The sequence below is a fragment of the Mytilus trossulus genome, chromosome 1 (genome assembly GCF_036588685.1).
Source record: "Mytilus trossulus isolate FHL-02 chromosome 1, PNRI_Mtr1.1.1.hap1, whole genome shotgun sequence".
Classification (NCBI taxonomy): Eukaryota; Metazoa; Mollusca; class Bivalvia; order Mytilida; family Mytilidae; genus Mytilus; species Mytilus trossulus.
The window spans coordinates 108507566-108531384 of record NC_086373.1 but is presented as its reverse complement, the minus strand read 5'-3'; the positions used below and the strand labels follow the sequence as shown (position 1 = coordinate 108531384).

Here is a 23819-nt window from a genome sequence, read left to right as displayed (position 1 = left end):
GCTACGTAGAAATGGAAAGTTTACAATTGGGAAGCTGAAATCATCTCTTTTGTCGTAACGTTTTGTTTTCAACTGACCCTAATTGTCAATTTCTAGATGTAAATCAAATATGAGGCAGACATAACTGTATCTGTTGAACTCTTTATCTAAAGTTCGATGAGATAGATGCGTTCAACAGTCACCAAATTTTGAATTATTCATTGAGAGAACATCATCAATATAGCGGAAATTAAAGTTAAAGGATATATTGCTAACTTCTTTTCTTTCTCCTTTAGAAGTCTCTGTATGAAGCCAGCCTCATAGGAATAAGGAAACAAGAAGTGGAGCACAATTGGTTCCAATGGTAATGCCGATAGTTTGTTGAAAACACGTCCCCAAAACGTAACAAAAAAGTTGTCAATCAAGAAATACAGCATCTTGATAATGTCAGTTCCAGAGATATTTTTTGTTGTGTTTTAATCAGAGTGATTTTTTTACAAAGTAAGAAAAAAGTAAAATCACAAAAATACTGAACTTCGGGGAAAATTCAAAACGAATTTATCCCTTTCTAAGACATGATACTTGTATCAACGTTGGTCATTCCTTTTTACGAAACAAAGCAACAGTAACTCTTTCAATTTGTCTTTTAGTTTGGAATTGGGAATTCTTGTTTAGAAAAGTCAAATGTTTAATACTATTATAATGATGCAAAAATGAGTGATATTTAAAGATAAGATTTATAAATAAATTAAAAGTAAAGCGTTGGTGAATAATTGAAGAATTGCACAGAAGTTAAAGAGAATATTTGTCAATTAATTGTAAAATTAAATGACAGAAAAATAAACGTAAATAAAATAAATCAAAGAAAGTTTTACTTGTTTATAGAACAATTTCCTAAAAATATAAATGTAATTAAAGTGTTTAATCTTTTAAGCATATTTGATAACGTTGTCTCAAACATGTCCCCCAGCTAATTGATAAATGTGTCAGCTTCGAAGGCATAAAGATAATTGTATATACTTTTAAAATTAATAGACTTGAACAATTAAGATTAAGTAATTCTGCCTTTAACCGACAAAAATCCATTGTTTATTAAAAGAGATCAGAGAAAGCTATTGTAATGAGTAACAACATATTACGTGTCAAATTAAGTCCAGTCTGCTATATAAAGTCGTGCAAAACTATTTGGTTCACTAGACTGTGAACCAGAATAAAATGTAGTTAGCAGACTGGATTGTCTTTTAAAGGTGAGTAAAAATGTTAAATTTGTTTAATAGTTTATCTTATAAATTTTAGCAGAAACGAGTTTAAAGAATTAAAAGATGTTTTCCAGTAAAGTAATTTTAATCACATTCACAAGTAAAATCGTGGTACAGTTTAAATAAATAAGAGGCAAAGTTTGAGATAAAATTTAGGTAAATGATTTGTATAAAATATTCTTAACATATAAAAAGAAATTAACTTATTCGTATTAATAACTTTTGAAAATACAATTCTTAATTTGATATTTGACTGAATATTAAAATGAAAAACGAAATAAGGGGAGATAACAGATTACACGACTGTTCATTTATGGCGCGTATACTATTGTCGGGTTTTGTATTATTGTTCGATTGATATCGCGAAATATTTGATGTATAACTATGATGGAAAAGTTATGTAATCTTTATTGTAACTAGTGTAAATATATGACTAGACTGTGAACCAGAATAAAATGTAGTTAGCAGACTGGATTGTCTTTTAAAGGTCCGTTGTCATGCCGAGTCCAAGCCTCAAACAATGTAACGTCTATGTGAGCAGTTCCCCGCAAAAAGAATCGATAAAACCATGAAAGAAAGACTACAACACGAATCACAAAGTCAAGACCAAGTTCCCGCATAATACTATTACAAGATGAAAGAGTCTTAGAAAGTATGTATTCTTTGAATTTTTTTTATTATTCACATCACCTTTAGAATAGGCAGTTTCACAATAACTTTGAAGCCTGGCTTTGATTGCTGATAAAATTGATGTTAATAATTTAGAAAGAGGTTTCGTGGAGCACTTGGAAGACCCAGCAATAAATATACCGTTGTTTGTAAGGACACTTATGTAGTTTAGGTATCCAATACAGTAATGAAAGATCCAGTTCTTTATCTTTGGGTTAAATTCAAAAGGAACATAGAACAGACCTATGCTTATCCTAGTAAGTGTCGTGGGGTGTATTTTTAGTATCAAAGTGAATATTGTCAACACTAAGTTAATTTACTATATCAAATTTGTCTAAGTCAGTGAAAATAAAACAATAAAAAGTAAAATCACAAAAATACTAAACTTCGAGGAAAATTCAAAAAGGAAAAAACTACTCAAAAGTCAAAAGCTCAACACATCAAACGAATGGATAACAACTGTCACATTCCTGACTTGGTACAGGCAAGAATCCACAATGACTTATAAATGTATTCATCAATGATAGCCTTTGATTCATTGAGTGTATTTCAACTAAACTTCTCTTTTGCGTCGTCTCCTACCCGCTGAATATAAACAAGAAATGTTTATTGATATTAATCATAAGAAACGAGTTATGTCGTGATTTGAGTTATCATAGATTCGATGATGTTACAATTGGAATGTAAGAGTTCTATTTCCGTCAGCAACACAACAGAGAAAGGAATGTCCATACAGAAGATGTAACAAACCCTCTATACACTAAGGTGTTTGTACTTGTGATCGAAATAACAGATTATATGTGATAAGCATGAAGTTATTAGCCAATTATCAATACCTAATTATTACCAATATATCTAATTATACTGAACATTACCGATAACATATATCTGGTTCGTCAACAATACTGCTTTTATAAAAGATAGTGCTTACTGGTCAAAGTGTAATCCTTACTGGATATCAATTCGTTTCATCGTACCGCTTTTAAAATGTGTTGTGCTCATTCAATATCCTGATAATTCGAGTCAATTGGAGATTGACTTAACACCTATCGTTACCATGATTTGTTTTTAAATTACAGCAAGGATTTCTATGATAAAAGGTACGATGGCGAGAGTTGTTATTTGGCATCAATTAGTAATGAAAAAAAGTTTTAAAATTGAAAAAAGAACTGGAGAAAGTATTCACGGCTGATTTAACTCTGTAGTCATTACTATGAAAATCAGGAGACCGTGTGTGATTGCTATAAGCTAAAGAACAATATACTTTTACGCCATGACATGAACAGTCTTAAAAGGAATTCACTGAGAATTAACTTTTCTAACAGAACAACAACTTACATGTCACTGCTTTACAATAGCAAGTTCTTTAGTTTTCTTTATCTGTTAAACATGACACACCACGACAGGAAAAACAACAAGACACACCACACAAACCGAACATTTTAGAATTAATTGTCGAGAGAGGTTAAATAGCGTCATCAATGTACCACAAAACAGCAAACCAATACTAAAGAGAAAAAGACACTGAGAACAACAAACATTGTCGACAGATATAAAGACTTCATAACAACAATGGACGAGAACTTCTTTCTGCATTTAAAGTTAAACAGAATAACAGAACAATGTCGACAGATATAAAGACACGGCAGAACAACATTTGACAATAACTTCATACAAATACAAACAGAAAAAACATATCAATGTCAAACCCTGTACAATTAAACAAAGAAACAACAAAATAATAAATCGCAAGTTAAAAGAACAAAATCAAGTGACATGTTTTACTGACAATGCAAAAGCAGAATACACTTCACAAAAGGCAAGATGAAAAGAAAAATTAATTGAAGAATAACGAACGATTTTACGCCTAAAACAAGCCAGCAAGTGTTTACAAAAAAATACTGCAATGAAAAGTGTTAAGTAGGCAGTTCGACTCTGACGGTTGTGCTAACATACAAACTACTATATTTATTATATTTTTGATATACTGAGGTGGTTTTTAGCTCAGTTGTGTTTATTGTACACTTTACAAATATTTCTGTATCAAATGATGATAGACTGGTGTTAAACTTATTTTTCTGTGTTTGTTTTTTTTTCATGTATAAAATAAAATCACAAAAATACTTAACTCCAAGGAAAATTCAAAACGGAAAGTCCTTATTAAATGGCAAAATCAAATGGTAAAGCACATCAAACGAATGGATAACAACTGTCATATTCCTGATTTGATATTGGCATTTTCAAATGTAAAAAAATGGTGAATTTAACGTTGTTATACATCACTAAACCTCTCACTTGTATGACATCAAACCTATTCGGGTTAAAAGTGCATTTATTTTAATAAGGTATATTTATGCACATGTTTTTTGTATCAAAATAACAGTCTATATATATAAATCATGAATACGGCTTGCTCGCTCTCTGCACTAATAATTGCCCCATTCGACCTTTCACAGACCAAGACAACTTGTGTAGAATGGAATAAAGAGGATATCGATTCTGTCTGTAAAATTACCCTCTATGTACTCACTTCAAATGCATTGTGATTAGAATTCAATATGGATAATTGTTCTTTTCTTCGCGCTATAAATGGACATGTGCAAATAGCCATTCCTTTCTTCATTAGAGAATGAATTTGGAGCTACCTTTTGTCAGCCATCATTAACGCATACCATTTATTGTTGCTATAGAAATAAAATATTTCGATTATTTTCACCTGCTCTTATCAGTTAATTAAATCTCTAATTTAGCTGAGATTAGACATTTCTATCAAATTGGAAAGATGTGTGCTAAATAAACAAACATTTACTTACTCGTTATTTTTGCTTTTTGTAATTAAAATTTTGTTAACTGTCTGATAGCAGCAGGTTGTGACGTTAAAAGAGAGATAATATTTCCCATAAAAATATTTCTGTAATTCTTACTTAATTATTGCTTTCCCAACTGGTTGATTATTTGTTTATAATCAACCTGTGGTCAGTTTTATCTTTGTTCACCATTTGTCAACATTTAATTTGGACGTCAAATGTTTATGTCTTTCAGAAAACTTTCCATCATGAAGTCACAAAAATGCAACCATGCCTGATAACGTAAAATTTAAGGAACTCGGCAAGCCTCACGTTTTCAATATACAAAAGTAATTATGCAGAAAACACAAGAAACTTTAAACAGCATTTGATTTCATGCAAGCACAGTACATAACCATTGTAACACATGGGTACAACAAAGAATTTCCAAATATCAGACGGGTACAACAAGGAATTTCCAAATATCTTAATGGGTTATAAAGTCATGCAGAGTTTTAAAGAAAACGAGTCAATTCATCACAAAATACAACAGTAACTAAGTTTGACCTAACCACTCCATGCAGGTTTTCCACTACAAGGTTACCTTACCTTGGAGTTCGTTTAATATTTTTATGTCCCGCCGGAGGGCTGTCTAGTATCAGAATCTCGGAATATGTTATCGTTTGGTCAACACTTTGCTCACTGGCTTGAGGAGGAGTGTTGTCTTTAGGAGTATCACAGAATGTCACTTTATTCTTTAAAATAGTGTCATGGCTATAGAAAATAAACAATAGTGTCATTGCTAAAGGAAATAAACAAACCTTACATAAAAATGCAGTCGTTGATAAACATGTGGCATTTTTTCATAATTCAATCGAATTTTACATGATATTCGTACTCGTACCCGAATGAGATCTCCCTCATACTAATCTGTATCTTTACATGATATTCGTACTCGTACCCGAATGAGATCTCCCTCATTCTCATCTGTATCTTTACATGATATTCGTACTCGTACCCGAATGAGATCTCCCTCATACTAATCTGTATCTTTTAGTAAATAAACTTATATCTATACAATATTTTATAAGCTGGTGCTCACTTCTAAATAAATGAATCTTACATCAGGCAAAATGATACCGGATGTGAGTACACCATCATTCACCTTTCGGAATATTGGGTCCTCATAGACCCTTTTAACTTTTTTGATTCGAGCATAACGGTTGAGTGATTTGTAGACTTTTTCAAGTTGCAAATCGGTTGCAGATCGGCCAACTTTTTACAAATGAAGCCTTTATAGACCTTTTATGCATTTGCTTTAGCCAAAGATTTTCCATTTTTCTTTTGATACTAAGAGAATGGAAACCTGCATTAGCATGAAAGGCACAGATAATAATAAATGTTTTAGAGTGTTATTAGTATACTTAGTTAATCCACTGTATTCCCACCTGTCGGATGAGATAAATCAATGGTATTAGATAATCAGAATATAATGATGTATAATACGTTATAATCGAATGTAAAGTGTCATTAATGGACAGTTTGTTATCAAGGTCGACAACTAGTTCGTGACCATACAATTACAGTGCTTTATCAGTTCTGAATTTTAGCTAAATTCAATCAAATATAACTAACGTATTTTGTATTTTTGAACGTGGGCGCCATATCGAATTCTATAAATCGCATTCTTATATACTGAAATAAGTTTCGCTTAGAATCTTAATTGATTAACTTAAATCAAAGTGACAAAGACGTTCTAATAACGTAACTGTAAGATACTGCAATATAAGATTTCCAATACAGACAGATTGTTGAACAGGAATTCAAATTGACGAAAAAAACTTATGTATCTTGTGCTTTTGTTTGTGTTTTGGTGATTAGTATAGAGCTGATGACTTAAATTCTTTTCAATCGAATTTTATAGGTTGTTCTTTTACTGTACTGTTTCGCCACTATCCCAGGTTAGGGAAGGCTTTGGCGTCAGCAAACCGATGATATGCTTTATATTGTCGACTATGTAAAATTTATGTCGGAGATGAGATTCATTATCAATTCATTTGTTAATATTATAGAATCATTAAAGAGTATGTTAATCTTTAGCCATATACAGTTAAAAACAAACTCATCAGTTTTATGAGAGAGTAAACTAGAGGCTCTAAAGAGCCTGTGTCGCTCACCTTGGTATATGTGAATTAAACAAAGGAAGCAGACAGTTCATGACAAAATTGTGTTTAGGTGATTTTGATGTGTTTGTACATCTTACTTTACTAAACATTCTTGCTGCTTACAATCATCTCTATCTATAATGAACTTGTCCGTGTAGTTTCAGTGGAAAATGTTAGTAAAAATTCACAAAATTTATGAAAATTGTTAAAAATTGATTATAAAAACGATAACTTCATAGGGGGTCAATTGACCATTTTGGTCATTTTGACCTATTTTTTAGTCTTAAATTGCTGTATATTATTGCTGTTTACAGTTTATCTCTATCTATAATAATATTCAAGATAATAACCCAAAACAGCAAAATTTCCTTAAAATTACCAATTTAGGGGCAGCAACCTTACAACCAGTTGACCCATTCATCTTAAAATTTCAGGGCAGATAGATTTTGACCAGATAAACAATTTTGCCCCTTGTCAGATTTGCTCTAAATGCTTTGGTTTTTGAGATATAAGCCAAAAACTGCATTTTACCCCTATGTTCTATTTTTAGCCATGGCGGCCATCTTATATGGTTGGCCGGGTCAAAAAACACAAATTTTAAACTAGAAACATCAATGTTGATTGTTGCTAATTTTGGTTTAATTTGGCCCATTAGTTTCAGAGGAGAAGATTTTTGTAAAAGATATGGAAATTTACGAAAAAAGGTTAAAAATTGACTATAAAGGGCAATAACTCCTAAAGGGGTCAACTGACCAATTTGGTCATGTTGACATATTTGTAAATCTTACTTTGCTGAACATTATTGCTGTTTACAGTTTATCTCCATCTATAATAATATTCAAGATAATGACCAAAAACAGTAAAATTTCCTTAAAATTACCAATTCAGGGGCAGCAACCCAACAACGGGTTGTCTGATTCATCTGAAAATTTCAGAGCAGATAGATCTTCACCTGATAAACAATTTTACCCCATGTCAGATTTGCTCTAAATGCTTTGGTTTTTGAGTTATAAGCCAAAAACTGCATTTTACCCCTATGTTCTATTTATAGCCATGGCGGCCATCTTGGTTGGTTGGCCGGGTAAAAAAACACAAATTTTAAACTAGATACATTAATGATGATTGTGGCCAAGTTTGGTTTAATTTGGCCCAGTAGTTTCAGAGGAGAAGATTTTTGTAAAAGTTAACGCCGGACGCAGGACGACGACGACGACGGACGACGACGACGGACGCCGGACGCAAAGTGATGAGAAAAGCTCACTTGGCCCTTCGGGCCAGGTGAGCTAAAAATAAAGTCATTATCTTTGACCTGAATTCGTATACATGTATATATATATTAATAATACAGCCTTATTTTTTTCAAATTCCTCTTTGTCATCATTAGTATTCATCACCACAGGCACTTGCTTCAGAACGGAAAAAAACGTATTTTATCGTATCTCAGTGCTAATGGTCACACAATGTTGTTTGTTATTGTCGTTGTATTTGTGTTTTACCACTATGTCCGTGCTGAAAATGTTCAGTAACAGCGAAGTAAGATAATCACCAGTAATAAAAAGATTTAATATACTTTAATCACATCTGACAACGTTGCCTATAGAAATGATGGAGTGTTTTTTTTCCATAATAATCTATTTACCGATATCAGCTTAAAAACGATAGTATTAGAAAATGTTTGAACTGAACCGATCTGTTACATAAAGTTTGAAGTTTTACGTGTATGTTTTTATTTTTATCACACAACGCGTTGCTGATTTGATAGTACCACACATTTAACGTTGTGTAGCAATAACGCGTTACTGATTTGATAGTACCACACATTTAACGTTGTGTAGCAACATCACAGAAGACATATTTCAGTAATTTCGTATTGATTTTTCTATTTGTCAGCAGTAAAGAAACTAATTTATAGTTGGACATTGCACTTTATAGACGTATACACGATTCTAGACCAGAGCGATGTAGCTTTTACGACTCATATAATGACAAATTGTACAAAGTATTAGTTTGCTGTTTAAGCAGTGGTCTCATTACAGAATAAATGTTAAAGCAAATTCTTCATTGTCAAAACTTTAAAAAAGCATATTTTTGGGAAATTTCAATGTAACGAGAAGAACGGATTCCTGTGTTGCCTGAACTTATTTAATACAATAACAGTTTTGCTTGACCTAATTTGATACATTAACGGTTTTATATGATCTAGTTTAATACCTTAACGGTTTAGTCTGATCTAATTTAATATATTGACGGGTTTGCCTGACCTCATTTGATACTTTCAATGTTTTGCCTGACCAAATTTAATACATTACCGGCTTTGCATGGCCTGATTTAATACATAAACGGTTTTGTCTGACCTCATTTATCACATTACCAGTTTTGCCTTACCTAATTTAATACATTAACGGTTTTGTCTGACCTAATTTATTACATTACCAGTTTTGCTTGACCTAATTTAATACATTAACGATGCTGCCTGGCCTAATCAAATACTTTGACGGTTTCGCCTGACCTAATCTGATACTTCGACGGTTTCGCCTGACCTAATCTGATACTTCGACGGTTTCGCCTGACCTAATCTGATACTTCGACGGTTTCTCCTGACCTAATCTGATACTTTCAATGTATTGACTTACCTGATTTAATATATTAACGATTTTTCCTAACCTTATTTAATACATTAACGATTCTGTCAAAAAATGTTAGTATAACAATCTACATGTTTGGAAATATTTTATATATATAAGAGTCTATTATTTATATCACGATTGAACTGGTTGTATGAGTACTTGTTGTTTGACCTTTGATTTTTTTTATCCCCTCTTAGGTTGGTTCAATTTACTAACTGGAGACAAATAGCGAAAACTGCTGAAAACAAAACTGCAAACTTTGGCAATGCAGGTATAAAAGCTTTATGTTTAAATTCATAAATAAGATAAAAATTAACTCAAATTGATATATATCTCAAAAATGATCAAACCTTTGAAATAAATGGCAATGGTTCAATGAAATTATGTTTGATGGATATCGTATTGATATCCCAAAGAGAGGGGTTTAAATATGCTTTTTAAGACATTATCAGTTACTTACGTTACTTATAAATATCAAATGTTTAAGAGATTATTCTGGAATTCGATTAATTGAAATCAGTATTCTGCTACTATGTATAATTTCAGAAAGGAGGAGAGGTTTTATAGGTGCTGAAATAGTCAAACAATTTTCTGCTGTGTGTTGGACAAGATAGCTGTTCTTTTAAATGCTCTGCGTAGACCATTTTTTATTTTAGCAATTATTGTTTGTTTTAGTCTCTTTAAAAACCGTTTGCATTTGAATTTTCTCAATTTGGCTTCTTCGTCGTTCGTCCGCCGTTTATAGCTAGCCTCTCGGTGTGAGTTAAGGCTCCGTGTTGAAGGCCATACCTTGACCTATAATGGTTTACTTTTATAAATTGTTGCCTTGATGGAGAGTTGTCTCATTTGCACTCATACCACAACTTCCTATATATATCTATGAATCAAATCTGATGTAGGATACACGTTAACGCAACACAACAACAAAAAGCACTGAAAGACAAGAAAGGGTCAACAACGGTCTTCACAAATAGACATGTTCTTGTAATGTAATGTCGAAGCTCTAACTCGTCCGTGTCTTAAGGTACAAATTCAACAAAGTTTTCAAAAGACCGGCAATACCACCAAAAATATTAACATGTGTACACGTTTGGCAATAGAAAACAACTGGTGAGGTTCCTTGCCCGGGATAGGCAAAGAACATAGAGAGGGTAAAACTAGTGCTTTTAATGATAAAGACCCTCCATCTGTGAGGTTCCAAACTTGGGATAGGTAAAGAACATAGGGAGGGTACAACTAGTTTATTTAAAGATATAGACCCTCCACCCGTGAGGTTACTGACTCGGGATAGGTAAGAACATAGGGAGGGTACAACAAGTTTATTTATAGATATAGACCCTCCATCAATTTATCTCGTTCAAAAACACTTGCAAAAAATACATAACTAATGTAAGCACGTTAAAGAGTTTATCAGAATATTTTATGAAGCAAGTAAACTTATTAAGAAGAAAAAAAAGCAAAAACAAAACAAAAGCAAACTAGAGGCTCTAAAGAGCCTGTGTCGCTCACCTTGGTCTATGTGAATATTAAACAAAGGAGGCAGATTGAAAATTGACTACAAAGGTCAATAACTCCTACAGGGGTCAATTGACCATTTCGTTCATGTTGACTTATTTGTAGATCTTACTTTGCTGAACATTATTGCTGTTTACAGTTTACCTATATCTATAATAATATTCAATATAAAACAGCAAAATTTCCTTAAAATTACCAATTCAGGGGCCGCAACCCAAAAACAGATTGTCCAATTCATCTGAAAATTTCAGGCCAGATAGATCTTGACCTGATTAACAATTTTACTTCATGTCAGATTTTCTCTAAATTATTTGGTTTTTGAGTTATAAGCCAAAAACTGCATTTTACCCCTATGTTCTATTTTTAGCCGTGGTGGCCATCTTGGTTTGATGGCCAGGTCACCGGACACATTTTTTAAACAAGAAACTCCAAAGATGATTGTGGCCAAGTTTGGATCAATTTGGCACAGCAGTTTCAGAGGAGAAGATTTTAGTAAAAGATATATAAAATTTACGAAAAATGGTTAAAAATTGACTTTAAAGGGCAATAACTCCTAAAGAGGTCAACTGACCATTTTGGTCATGTTGACTTATTTGTAAATCTGACCTTGCTGAACATTATTGCTGTTTACAGTTTACCTATATCTATAATAATATTCAATATAATAACCAAAAACAGCAAAATTTCCTTAAAATTACCAATTCAGGGGCCGCAACCCAAAAACAGGTTGTCCAATTCATCTGAAAATTTCAGGGCAGATAGATCTTCACCTGATTAACAATTTTACCCAATGTCAGATTTGCTCTAAATGCTTTGGTTTTTGAGTTATAAGCCAAAAACTGCATTTTACCCCTATGTTCTATTTATAGCCATGGCGGTCATCTTGGTTAGTTGGCGGGGTCACCGGACACAATTTTTAAACTAGATACCCTAATGATGATTGTGGCCAAGTTTCAAATAATTTGGCCCAGCAGTTTCAGAGGAGAAGATTTTTCTAAAAGATTACTAAGATTTACGAAAAATGGTTAAAAATTGACTATAAAGGGCAATAACTCCTAAAGTGGTCAACTGATCATTTTGGTCATGTTGACTTATTTGTAGATCTTACTTTGCTGAACATTATTGCTTTTTACAGTTTATCTCTATCTGAAATAATATTCAAGATAATAACCAAAAACAACAAAATTTCCTTAAAATTACCAATTCAGGGGCAGCAACCTAACAACGGAATGTCAGATTCATCTGAAAATTTCAGGGCAGATAGATCTTAACCTGATTAACAATATTACCCCATGTCAGATTTGCCCTAAATGCTTTGGTTTTTGAGTTATAAGCCAAAAACTGCATTTTACCCCTATGTTCTATTTATAGCCATGGCGGCCATCTTGGTTAGTTGGCGGGGTCACCGGACACAATTTTTCAACTAGATACCCCAATGATGATTGTGGCCAAGTTTGGTTAAATTTGGCCCAGTAGTTTCAGAGGAGAAGATTTTTGTAAAAGTTAACGCCGGACGCAGGACGACGACGGACGACGACGACGACGACGGACGACGCCGGACGCCGGACGCCAAGTGATGAGAAAAGCTCACTTGGCCCTTCGGGCCAGGTGAGCTAAAAAGGGAAAAAGCTGTAGAATACAAGGTCGTTTAATCTTAAATGCCGTCTTAAATCACATCAGTTTATTACAGAGAAAAGAACAAAAAATAACACGAATCGACATATTTTGAGGCAATACATCACGAATGGTATTACTGAATACAAAACAATTGACATTTAGAACGAATCAATAAGAATCTCAGCATGAGGCGACCCTTGATCTTAACTAGATAACAATAATAGGTTTCCAAAAATAAACAACCATTCTTATTTATATGACATTCACAGATATAGTTTTTGCAACAACATTAAGTTTACTGTATCACCTGTACACGTAAGAACCATTGACTCAAGCGATTACACTTTCTTCTTACTTTGAAGAAGATGCGCTGTACACGTAAGAACCATTGAATCAAGCGATTACACTTTCTTCTTACTTTGAAGAAGATGCGCTGTACACGTAAGAACCATTGAATCAAGCGATTACACTTTCTTCTTACTTTGAAGAAGATGCGCTGTACACGTAAGAACCATTGACTCAAGCGATTACACTTTCTTCTTACTTTGAAGAAGATGCGCTGTACACGTAAGAACCATTGACTCAAGCGATTACACTTTCTTCTTACTTTGAAGAAGATGCGCTGTACACGTAAGAACCATTGACTCAAGCGATTACACTTTCTTCTTACTTTGAAGAAGATGCGCTGTACACGTAAGAACCATTGAATCAAGCGATTACACTTTCTTCTTACTTTGAAGAAGATGCGCTGTACACGTAAGAACCATTGAATCAAGCGATTACACTTTCTTCTTACTTTGAAGAAGATGCGCTGTACACGTAAGAACCATTGAATCAAGCGATTACACTTTCTTCTTACTTTGAAGAAGATGCGCTCAAGATTTGTGTCGATGGGAAATAAATTGTTTACTAGAAATCTATGCAAATACTTGGTAACTGGAACACAGCCAGAATCCTCTCTCAAAAGATGTCTATAACCGGAATGTGCCTAATTAGAAACACCTTGATGCCGACAGGTATCTTTCCAAAAAATACATTCGTGTGGTTAGAGAGAAAAAGTTCTAAGGTTGTTACAAAACACAAGATACAAACATTCCTGATTGACAAGGTCAAGGCCATGAACAGATAGTCAAATTGTTTCTCATTGAATTGTAAATAATTCTTACCCAAGCTGATCAATGAAGCCATTTATCATGTTTTTAAAGACGGGAACCACAGAGAAGCTTTAGACTGAGAATAACTACTTATATCGATCTTAAGAAGTTAAACATAATATAAGTCTGGTCAACGTGATTATATTTATATAGTTTTCTTCAACATTTCCCTGCTAATGATTGTGAATTTTATGGTATTAACCATTTATAAATATCAAGAGTTAAAACATATCTTACATGTATCTTCTATTGATTATAAAGGAAGATGTTTTATTTCCAAAGAATGGGCTATTTAAATCCTGGTAGCAAAAAAATATAAAGGCTCAAAAATGAGATAAAACATCGTAGAGGGCAATGAAAGACATCATGAACATAAGAGAACGAATGATTCTACTACAATGAAGATTTAGTAAAATGATCCCAAAACAGTGGGTAAAACTCAGATACCTATTTTAAAACTTTAAACCATAACACAAAAATCACGAATAATTCTGAAAGACAATGAAATTCTATTTCGATGAATAAAAAAGAAAAAGAGAATGAGAAACAAAGAAAAGAAAGAAAACAAACTCAGATACTCAGATTATTCATTGAAATGATTGATTGATTGTTGTTTGATTTACATTCAGTGGCGAATAGACTGAGTTAACTAGCAGAGAAATTGGACTACCAATGGAAAAGATGGTGGGAATGATGGATAGGGGTAAAACTTTAGCATGCATTAGTTCACCAAGGACCATGGCCCCAGAGAGATCACAAGGGTGCTTAAATGTGCAGATTTTGTGGCACTGTACCTACGCGATGTATTAGATTTAATGTCCCCATTTCGATCGGTTGTGAAATAGGATTTATTCATCCTACATATTCTCACGACCACCCTACTTTAGCAAGGCTTTTATAGGAACTATACCATGACATTTCTTAACCTCAGTCAACCCTTGGGATGTGATTATCTTTGAGGTTCGATTATACATTCTTTATAGGAAAAGAAGCAGATACATTGATATTCTATATAAGACCCTGTCTTGGTAAAGCAAACTTATGATATAAGGACTGCTGACCTCAGGAATAGATTACCGTAGCTGTATTTGGCAAAACTTTAACGATTATTTGGTCCTCAATGCTCTTTAAATTCGTCTGGCGTAAATATAGAATTTTGATCCTGGTATCTATGATGAGATTATTAAGGAAGTATTACAGTAGAATACATCTTTTATGAGATAGTACCCAATTGAAGGCTATATATTTGTGTATTCATGATTGATCCATGTAACTGTGCTTGTTGTTTTTTGTTGGATGATTGAGTGCTGATGAAAACCTATGATTTATATTGTTGTCGTTGGCTGCTGATGAGAATACAAGTACTTTTCATCACTGTTGTACAAACAACAAACATCTTGTGTAGACACGAATGGGATATGTCAAACATAAAACAATGCTTCAGCTTAATAGAAATATCAAACTAAAGAGATATAGCGTGAGACAACTATCAATCAGATATATGCATATTTCAAATTGTAGTAAAACATTTCTTTAGTCTTTATCTCATCGCTCTAACCTAAACATTTAAAATCAAATGTTGCAATTTATCTCTTGCAGTAAATAAAATAAATTTGTTATGTTAGCAGTTGCAAAAACGAAATTAAAACACGCGGTGAATTGCTATAATTATCACAAATCTGTTTAAGAACAACACAGTGAATGAAATAAATATCAAAGCAAAACATGTGATTTTTGTGGATTAACAAGTAATAAGAAAGTTATACCATTGCCTATTCAGAACTGATTTTGATTATATACGTTGATGTACGTAATGTTTGTTATCCAACTGTTCTAAATTAAATGAGGATTTATGTTCTTTAACACTAGTTTAATCCTACCGATGTTAAAGGGCCTGTCGACAGTTAGGAACCTCGTAGATAAATCATAATTATACTTTTTTTTAATTTGATATATACATACGAAATTGGTTGATTTGTCTAAATTTTTGTGAATTTGTGAATTTTCACGGTAAACAACTAGCTCTAGTTGATCTGCGTCTGAATACCGAAGAAAACAAGATAAAAAAGCCGTTGAAAACTCCAATAGCCACTTTCAATTAAAAATTGTTTAAAAGAGACTTTATACGTTTTTTCCATATTGGCATATGTGCTAATGTTAATAAAACTTCGGTAGTCAACATAAAACAGCAACATTCGACTCTTTACATAGCAAATATTCAATAATTTGAATGCGCATAGAAACATTTCAATACGAAAGGAAGTACAAAAAATGTATGTGTTTTAAAGGTAATATTAAAACACAAGAATAACTAGTTAGGATAAGCAAAAAGGCCTATGGCATATACATCTTCACTTAGCTAACACTGTATGTATAGATTAATTGCCCTTTGCAAAACGTTTATATCTTCCCCGAGTATTATAGAAATTATATAGTCTAACAAGCACATTATGACGAAAAGCACAACAAGTTCTGTTTTAGAAAAATGAAAATAAGAGTCTTTCGCAAAATATAACTATATATTAATTGTTTACCAACCAGGTGCATGTGCAGTTAGAATCCTTTTTCCTCGTACTTTCCAGTTGAATATAATTATTATTTTTTACATCAGTTTCATCGGCTGTCGACATTTTGTGACACCAGTGAATGGTCAAATCAAATCAATATATCCAAGGAATCTATAAGTGTCATTCTGTAACAAACATAATAAGCCAGGGTACGAAAATATATAATATGGCACTTCACCAAGACGAGGCAGAAGTTACTAATGAAATATATATATATCACTAAACAATTAAAGCAATTGTGGTTAATTAATAAGGACTATTCGAAACAAACGAAACCAGCTGCTAAAGAATCTATATAGATTTAAATCCCTCGAGATACGAAAAACCACTGATACGCTAAGTAACTCCTGTAATTCCTGACGAGGAAATGGTGCTGGCTTACTGTTATTAATGGCCGCCTACAACCAGGCTGAGAACGCTGTTTTCATCATTACGTAGTAGATACACCAGTTATATGTTCCTAACAACGAACGGCTTCAAATTAATTCTACATCTCAGGGTAATTTTTGTTCAGAGAGAGTCTCACATGAAATCATTCTTTGGCATGCACACTTTCAATATAGCAATTACAACTCTGAATTCATTACAGCAGATCATAAAAATTATTCAAAATGTGGTAAACAAAACCCATCAAACTGCTTACTTCAATGATAATTAGAAAAACAATACTTCAATAACCCATCATAGAACCATTACAGTAGTATCTTTACTGCTGAATGTAAACTTAATGTCAGTTTCCCATATGCTAATGTTTGTTTATTCAATTCCTAAAACCCGATAAAATTATAATATACAGGAAAGAGCATCATTTATCTGATTTAAAATAAACCATCGTAATGTAATATCTTGGCTTTCGTTAGACCATATTGTAACTTTATAACCTTGACCTTTTTTTATCGTAGATTTACCGATGAACTTGATTCGTTATACCGTTGAGTTACAGTATAGAAGCGGAACATCATTTAAACCGAATAGCTTTTTCTGTACAATTTGACTTTTTAGAATGCAGTTTTGCTTAACAGAACTTGTTGACATTAAACTCCGAAATGTGGCTTCGGACCATCTCCTTGTAAATTGTAATGGTGATGTAGTAATTTATCATCTAGACTATGAACTTGATCATTTTGTCTGTAGTCTGTTGTTTTCAAGATCCAAGCGATCATATTTCCTAATTTGTACCTTTAATCAAAGTGTTCCTTTTAGACTCTATGTTACTTATTCACATGTAGACCGTCGTTAAACTGTCGAACTTGGCATATATTTCTTTAGAAATAAGCGTTTTCTTCACTTTAAAAGTCAAATTAAGTTTATGACTACAGGAACAAAAGCTTGCACTGGAAGTTCAAGCCCATAGCATCTGCTTGTGCGGAAATTCTACATGTCGGAAAACTACCTCTGAACATTGAAGAGTCATTTGCAGAGTAACATACACAAAGTACATAATATAAGATCACATAACGAACAAAACTCAAACGTCATGGGAGATACATATAGAATAAAAACGTCAAAACTGAAATTTTATCAAGTTAGCCATTCCTTTAAAGCTCTGGTTTGTCCAGAAATCTTTGCTCGGTGTCGATATAAATTCTAAACATCTCTACATGTAAGCACAAAGATGTATACTATATGAATAAATATACGGTGTTCTTATATCATATCAACAAATAACAAAGAAAAAACGGACAAAGAAATGAAACTAATAATCTGCAATTCGAGTAACTTTGAAACAGCTAGACAATTTAAAAAAGATTTTTTTTTCTTTCATTTGCCAACGCTATAAGTATATATATATAACAAGTCTAAAATGATAACTACGTTCAAACCTATGATTGCGTTGGATAAAAACCGCAATTTTTATACGTGTGCATGTAAAACAAATTTCGTTGTAGAAGGGTCTAAATACAGCACAAAAAACATTTTCCATGCAGAAGACCCAAAAAAGTGAAAAGGTATCTTTAAACAAAACGCATTTGACTAACAGGTCGAACAACTGATGTTCTTTAACCCTGCTGACTGCCATTGACGATTGCCAAATAAATTGACCACAAGATGTAACAAAATTGATCTTAATATGAATTTCATACTAAACAGAAAAACAATAAACTTGCAGAAAAGATGTTATACCACAAACATAAGGTGCAATTTTTTTTGTGTACACAAAATCCGGATTTCGACCATAAATGTCTCTTCAGTGATGGTAGGGATCGAAACGGTATTTGGAAGGCCATATAAGTTATCTCAATTTAGGATACTCTTGAATTTAAAGAGTCTAAGTAGGATGAACGGATCATATAAACTGGAGGGAATATATTCAAATATAAGAGCTTTTTATTTGCGACAAAACGCTGCACTAACTTCATAAACTTTCTTTTTCAAAACATCTTTGCACATAAGCGAGTGCTTTAACTTCATGTATAGCTGTAAGCTGTTTCTATATACATTTATCAATTTATTTCTACGACGTAACACATTTTAACTGTCAACGGCGAGGTTTTAACCCCAAAATAATCAATTTAATACATTAATATTAATTTAATTATCAAAATATTGACGCAACCATTTAAATATTTACTCTACTAATCAATTGTTTACGAGTATATTATAAAATTGAATACTATGATTGTGACATGATGGTTCAAATAGAGGTGTCACTGAAGACAAATACATTTTCAATGACCACTCTTATAAAGTATTCTTCCACAGAGAAAAGCAGTCAAGATTTGTGTAGTATTTAGCATTTATTTACATGCTAGGCACATGGTCGTCGAAAGATATAAAAAAGTAGTTTCTCTCTTAGATGTCACTTAAAACGACTGTGTGGATAGAGATGCTTCTGAGGGTGAAATTCTTTATGACTTTTTTTTATGTTATCACTTACTGCAAGGATGGTTTACTTGTATGAAATAAGCAATAGGCTGTCTATATTTAATAAAAAAAAATCATTTTCATAAAGTGCTGGTCGTCCTAATATTCTTTTGGTTAAATGATAAAAAAAATTTAATCATGGTTTGTTTCAACAGCGATCTAAATTTAATTTTAAGTAACCAGACTTCAATATCCAAAGTTTTACTTTTACTGATTTTCCCCATTTTTTATATATCATTTTGAGGGTGGAATTTAGTTTTAAGAAAATAAAATTCAGTGCGAAATTATTAACCTTTACTGTTTATATATAAAAATAATAGGTCACCGTATGGCATTCAAAAGATGACAAAACCCAAACATGCATGTAGATATAAAAAGCCACGAAATTACAAATGTTGAATAATTCAAACGAGAAAACTAACGGCTAAACTAATGTACAAAAAATGAACGAAAATCAAATATGTAATAGGAATAAACGACAACCACTAAATTACAGGCTTCTGACTCAGGACAGACACATGCACACAGAATATGGCGGGGTTAAACATGTTAGCGGGATCCCAACCCTCTCACCTGGGACAGTGATGTAACAGTTCAACACAAGAACGTCCTATAAAAATAAGTTGAAAAAGGCTTAACTCATCAGATAGATACAAATAGAAATACATCTAACAAAAACACAGAGTGGACGTGGCCGGGTAATTCTGCATCCCAACAACAAAAAGATACTGAGTATAGATCTGAGAGTACTTGCAGTTACTGAAAGCTATCTCAACGCCAATAACAACTAATACAAAAATCATGCATTTAAGACTATTTGTTTTCATATTTGTCTTTTCCCGTTTGACATGCATCCCGCCATTTTTGTCATTTTACTTTTTATAATGAAGTTGAGTACTTATCCGTTGAGACTTTCAAGTCATTTGTGAACATATTCCATTTGTAGTTTTCGTCTGTATACCCATATTTTAGGAAATTATTAAATAAGAAATGCCATTAGGATAGCTACCCTCTAAAACATTGACAATATTTTCAAAGTAAAATATCTATATTTTCTCTTTTGTCAGTATGTGGAAGATCTAGTTAGAGAATAAAAACCGAACTACACAACTGCCTTTCAACGTTCAAATACATTGTAGAACGAACGCATACTGGTGTTTATGATAAAAATTAATTGTAATGGCTTACCAAATCTATACTAAGAATAACACATTCACAAGTTATCACTCTGCTGTCCTGTGTAGTTCTTTAGTATTGTTTTTAAAGTTAGTAATATATACAATTAACTTAGAGAAGGATTTGGACTGAGGTCGAAGTTCGAGTACGACCATCATATTGACCTCAATCAAAGGCTATTTTTTTTTAATAATTCACAACCATTGCGTGAATAATGTAAAATTTAGAATTTCCAGAATGTATTTTTAGTTACATTTTGTACACTGTGCAATATACTTAGGTTTTAAAAAAAAGCTAAACACAACAGTTTTGGCATGCAAGCTGGGTAAATACAAATGTACATGAGATCACGTGTTAATGAATCCGAATTACTTAGCAATATTCGATTAATAATACATTATTACATCAGCAGAAGAAAAATACTAAAGATATATGAAATCTGATATCTGTAACTTATTTTTTTAGATGTAAACAGAAAATTCTTATCCGCAGCATACCGGCCAATTTAGATAACAAACAATGCACTGTACATCTATTTATTCTTGTATCTGATTGACCAGAATACTGCTTTGTTCTCTCGTGGCATTTCATAGTCTAGACACGATTATATTGGATTAAAAATACATTCAATGAAATTGTTGTATTGGAACACTTCAATAGCTTATAAAATGTAAAGTTTTAAAGGAATATTGCGTCGCATCTATGAACACAAAACCTTTCATCCGATACTGTTAGAAACAATGAGATGTTATATGATTGCCAATGAGACAAATGAGACAATAATTGACAAAACACTAGAGGACAAGGTAGTCAGACAAAACACTAGAAGACAAGGTAGTCAGACAAAACACTAAAGGATAAGGTAGTCAGACAAAAACAAAACACTAGAAGACAAGGTAGTCAGACAAATCACTAGAGGACAAGGTAGTCAGACAAAGACAAAACACTAGAAGACAAGGTAGTCAGACAAAACACTAGAGGACAAGGTAGTCAGACAAAACACTAGAAGACAAGGTAGTCAGACAAAGACAAAACACAAGAGGACAAGGTAGTCAGACAAAGACAAAACACTAGAAGGCAAGGTAGTCAGACAAAGACAAAACACTAGAAGACAAGGTAGTCAGACAAAACACTACAGGACAAGGTATTCAGATAAAGACAACACACTACATGACAAGGCAGTCAGACAAAACAATAGAGGACAAGGTAGTCAGACAAAACACTAGAAGAAGAGGTAGTCAGACAAAGACAAAACACTGGAGGACAAGGTTGTCAGACAAAATACTAAATGAAAAGGTAGTCAGACAAAACACTAGAGGAAAAGGTAGTCAGACAAAACCCTAGAAAACAAGGAAGTCAGACAAAGACAAAACACTAGAGGACAAGGTAGTCAGACAAAACACTAGATGACAAGGTAGTCAGACAAAGACAAAACACTAGATGACAAGGTAGTTAGACAAAACACTAAAGGACAAGGTAGTCAGACAAAGACAAAACACTAGATGGCAAGGTAGTCAGACAAAACACTAAAGGACAAGGTAGTCAGACAAAGACAAAACACTAGATGACAAGGTAGTCAAACAAAGACAAAACACTAGATGACAAGGTAGTCAGACAAAACACTAGAAGACAAGGTAGTCAGACAAAACACTAGAGGACAAGGTAGTCAGACAAAACACTAGAAGACAAGGTAGTCAGACAAAGACAAAACACTAGAAGACAAGGTAGTCAGACAAAGACAAAACACTAAAAGACAAGGTAGTCCGACAAAACACTACAGGACAAGGTATTCAGATATAGATAACACACTACATTACAAGGTAGTCAGACAAAACAATAGAGGGCAAGGTAGTCAGACAAAAATCTAGAGGACAAGGTAGTCAGACAAAGACAAAACACTGGAGGACAAGGTTGTCAGACAAAATACTAAATGAAAAGCTAGTCAGACAAAACACTAGAGGACAAGGTAGTCAGACAAAACACTAGAAAACAAGGAAGTCAGACAAAGACAAAACACTAGAGGACAAGGTAGTCAGACAAAACACTAGATGACAAGGTTGTCAGACAAAGACAAAACACTAGATGACAAGGTTGTCAGACAAAGACAAAACACTAGATGACAAGGTAGTCAGACAAAGACAAAACACTAGAGGACAAGGTTGTCAGACAAAGACAAAACACTAGATGACAAGGTTGTCAGACAAAGACAAAACACTAGATGACAAGGTAGTCAGACAAAACACTAGATGACAAGGTAGTCAGACAAAGACAAAACACTAGATGACAAGGTAGTCAGACAAAACACTAGATGACAAGGTAGTCAGACAAAACACTAAAGGACAAGGTAGTCAGACAAAGACAAAACACTAGAGGACAAGGTAGTCAACACTTATTTGTCACCGTGCGGCATTCAACTACAAAGTTTATTTCAATGAAAGCCTTTCTGCAACATAACAACAAAACAAATCACTGGATACATTTTGATATTGAGTGATTTCAATTCGAAAGAATATAAACAATTTCTCTGAAAGTGTTTCAAATATATAAAATATAATTCAAAAGTCCCCAAAACAGTTTGCTGTTAACATTATACAAAGTTAACAAAAGTCAGAGAACAAATTGCCTTAAGAAAAGATTGAAGACTAATAGATGACAGTATTTATTTGAAAACGACTGCAAAACATTTTCAGCCTTGATATTAACAGCATCTTATACAGAAAATCAATTATTATGTCTGAAGACTGCTAGCTACTTATATAAAACAGTTATAAGGCACATGTTGAAATTGTAAATTTGAGGTTGATGTTCGCGAGACAACAGGTCATGTTTACTGACAGTTAATCAATTCCATGTCTATTAATGTCTTCCTGAACATAATATTCCAAATATCCATTTAATATGTTTCATATTTTTTCTTAAATATCACCGTCAATAGAATAGTTTATGAAGCATAATTTATGCATGCACAGCACTTTCTATAATTACGTAATATTACAACGTTAATGATACTAGCGAGACTCTTTAATACAAAGATGTTTATTATTCATCATAACCCACTACTTATTTGGTTAGTAAATTTTATTTCCACCAAGGAAGAATTAAAGTGACTAATATAGAAATGCAGAAGATTACATGTGTGTGTACACTCATTACAGAAATGTATATACAGCCCTGGGCGGATACATATAAATTTATGGCTCACCTCTCATTTATTGATGCATTACACGTTAAAAATGAAATTTTAAAATTAACAATTCAATCAAATAATAAAATCTATATTTATTTCAATTGAAGTTTAAAGATTTTACTAAATGATATATTTGTGTGAGACTTGTTTCGTCATTTGTATACGGTGTCCGTTTTCAATAACAAATAATTATCAAATGAAATATAATCAAGTCAATATATTTATAAGGTGTGCTTTTAAGAATTCAAGACAC

The 23819-nt window shown here is 32.8% G+C and overlaps 1 protein-coding gene across 5 annotated transcripts in view; it reads right to left on the bottom strand.

The window, feature by feature from the left end:
• LOC134696875 (uncharacterized) overlaps positions 1-23819 on the bottom strand; it is a 48839-nt gene that overhangs the window by 7428 nt on the left and 17592 nt on the right. For 3 of the 5 annotated variants that reach the window (XM_063558850.1, XM_063558856.1, XM_063558836.1), the window contains one exon: positions 5303-5467. The exons of 1 other annotated variant lie outside the window; for it this stretch is intronic. In XM_063558850.1, the coding sequence (XP_063414920.1) occupies positions 5303-5467 (165 nt within the window). Of the gene's footprint in view, positions 1-5302; positions 5468-16309; positions 16768-23819 lie in introns of those variants that run through there. One more of the 5 variants, XM_063558864.1, reaches the window with a different exon arrangement.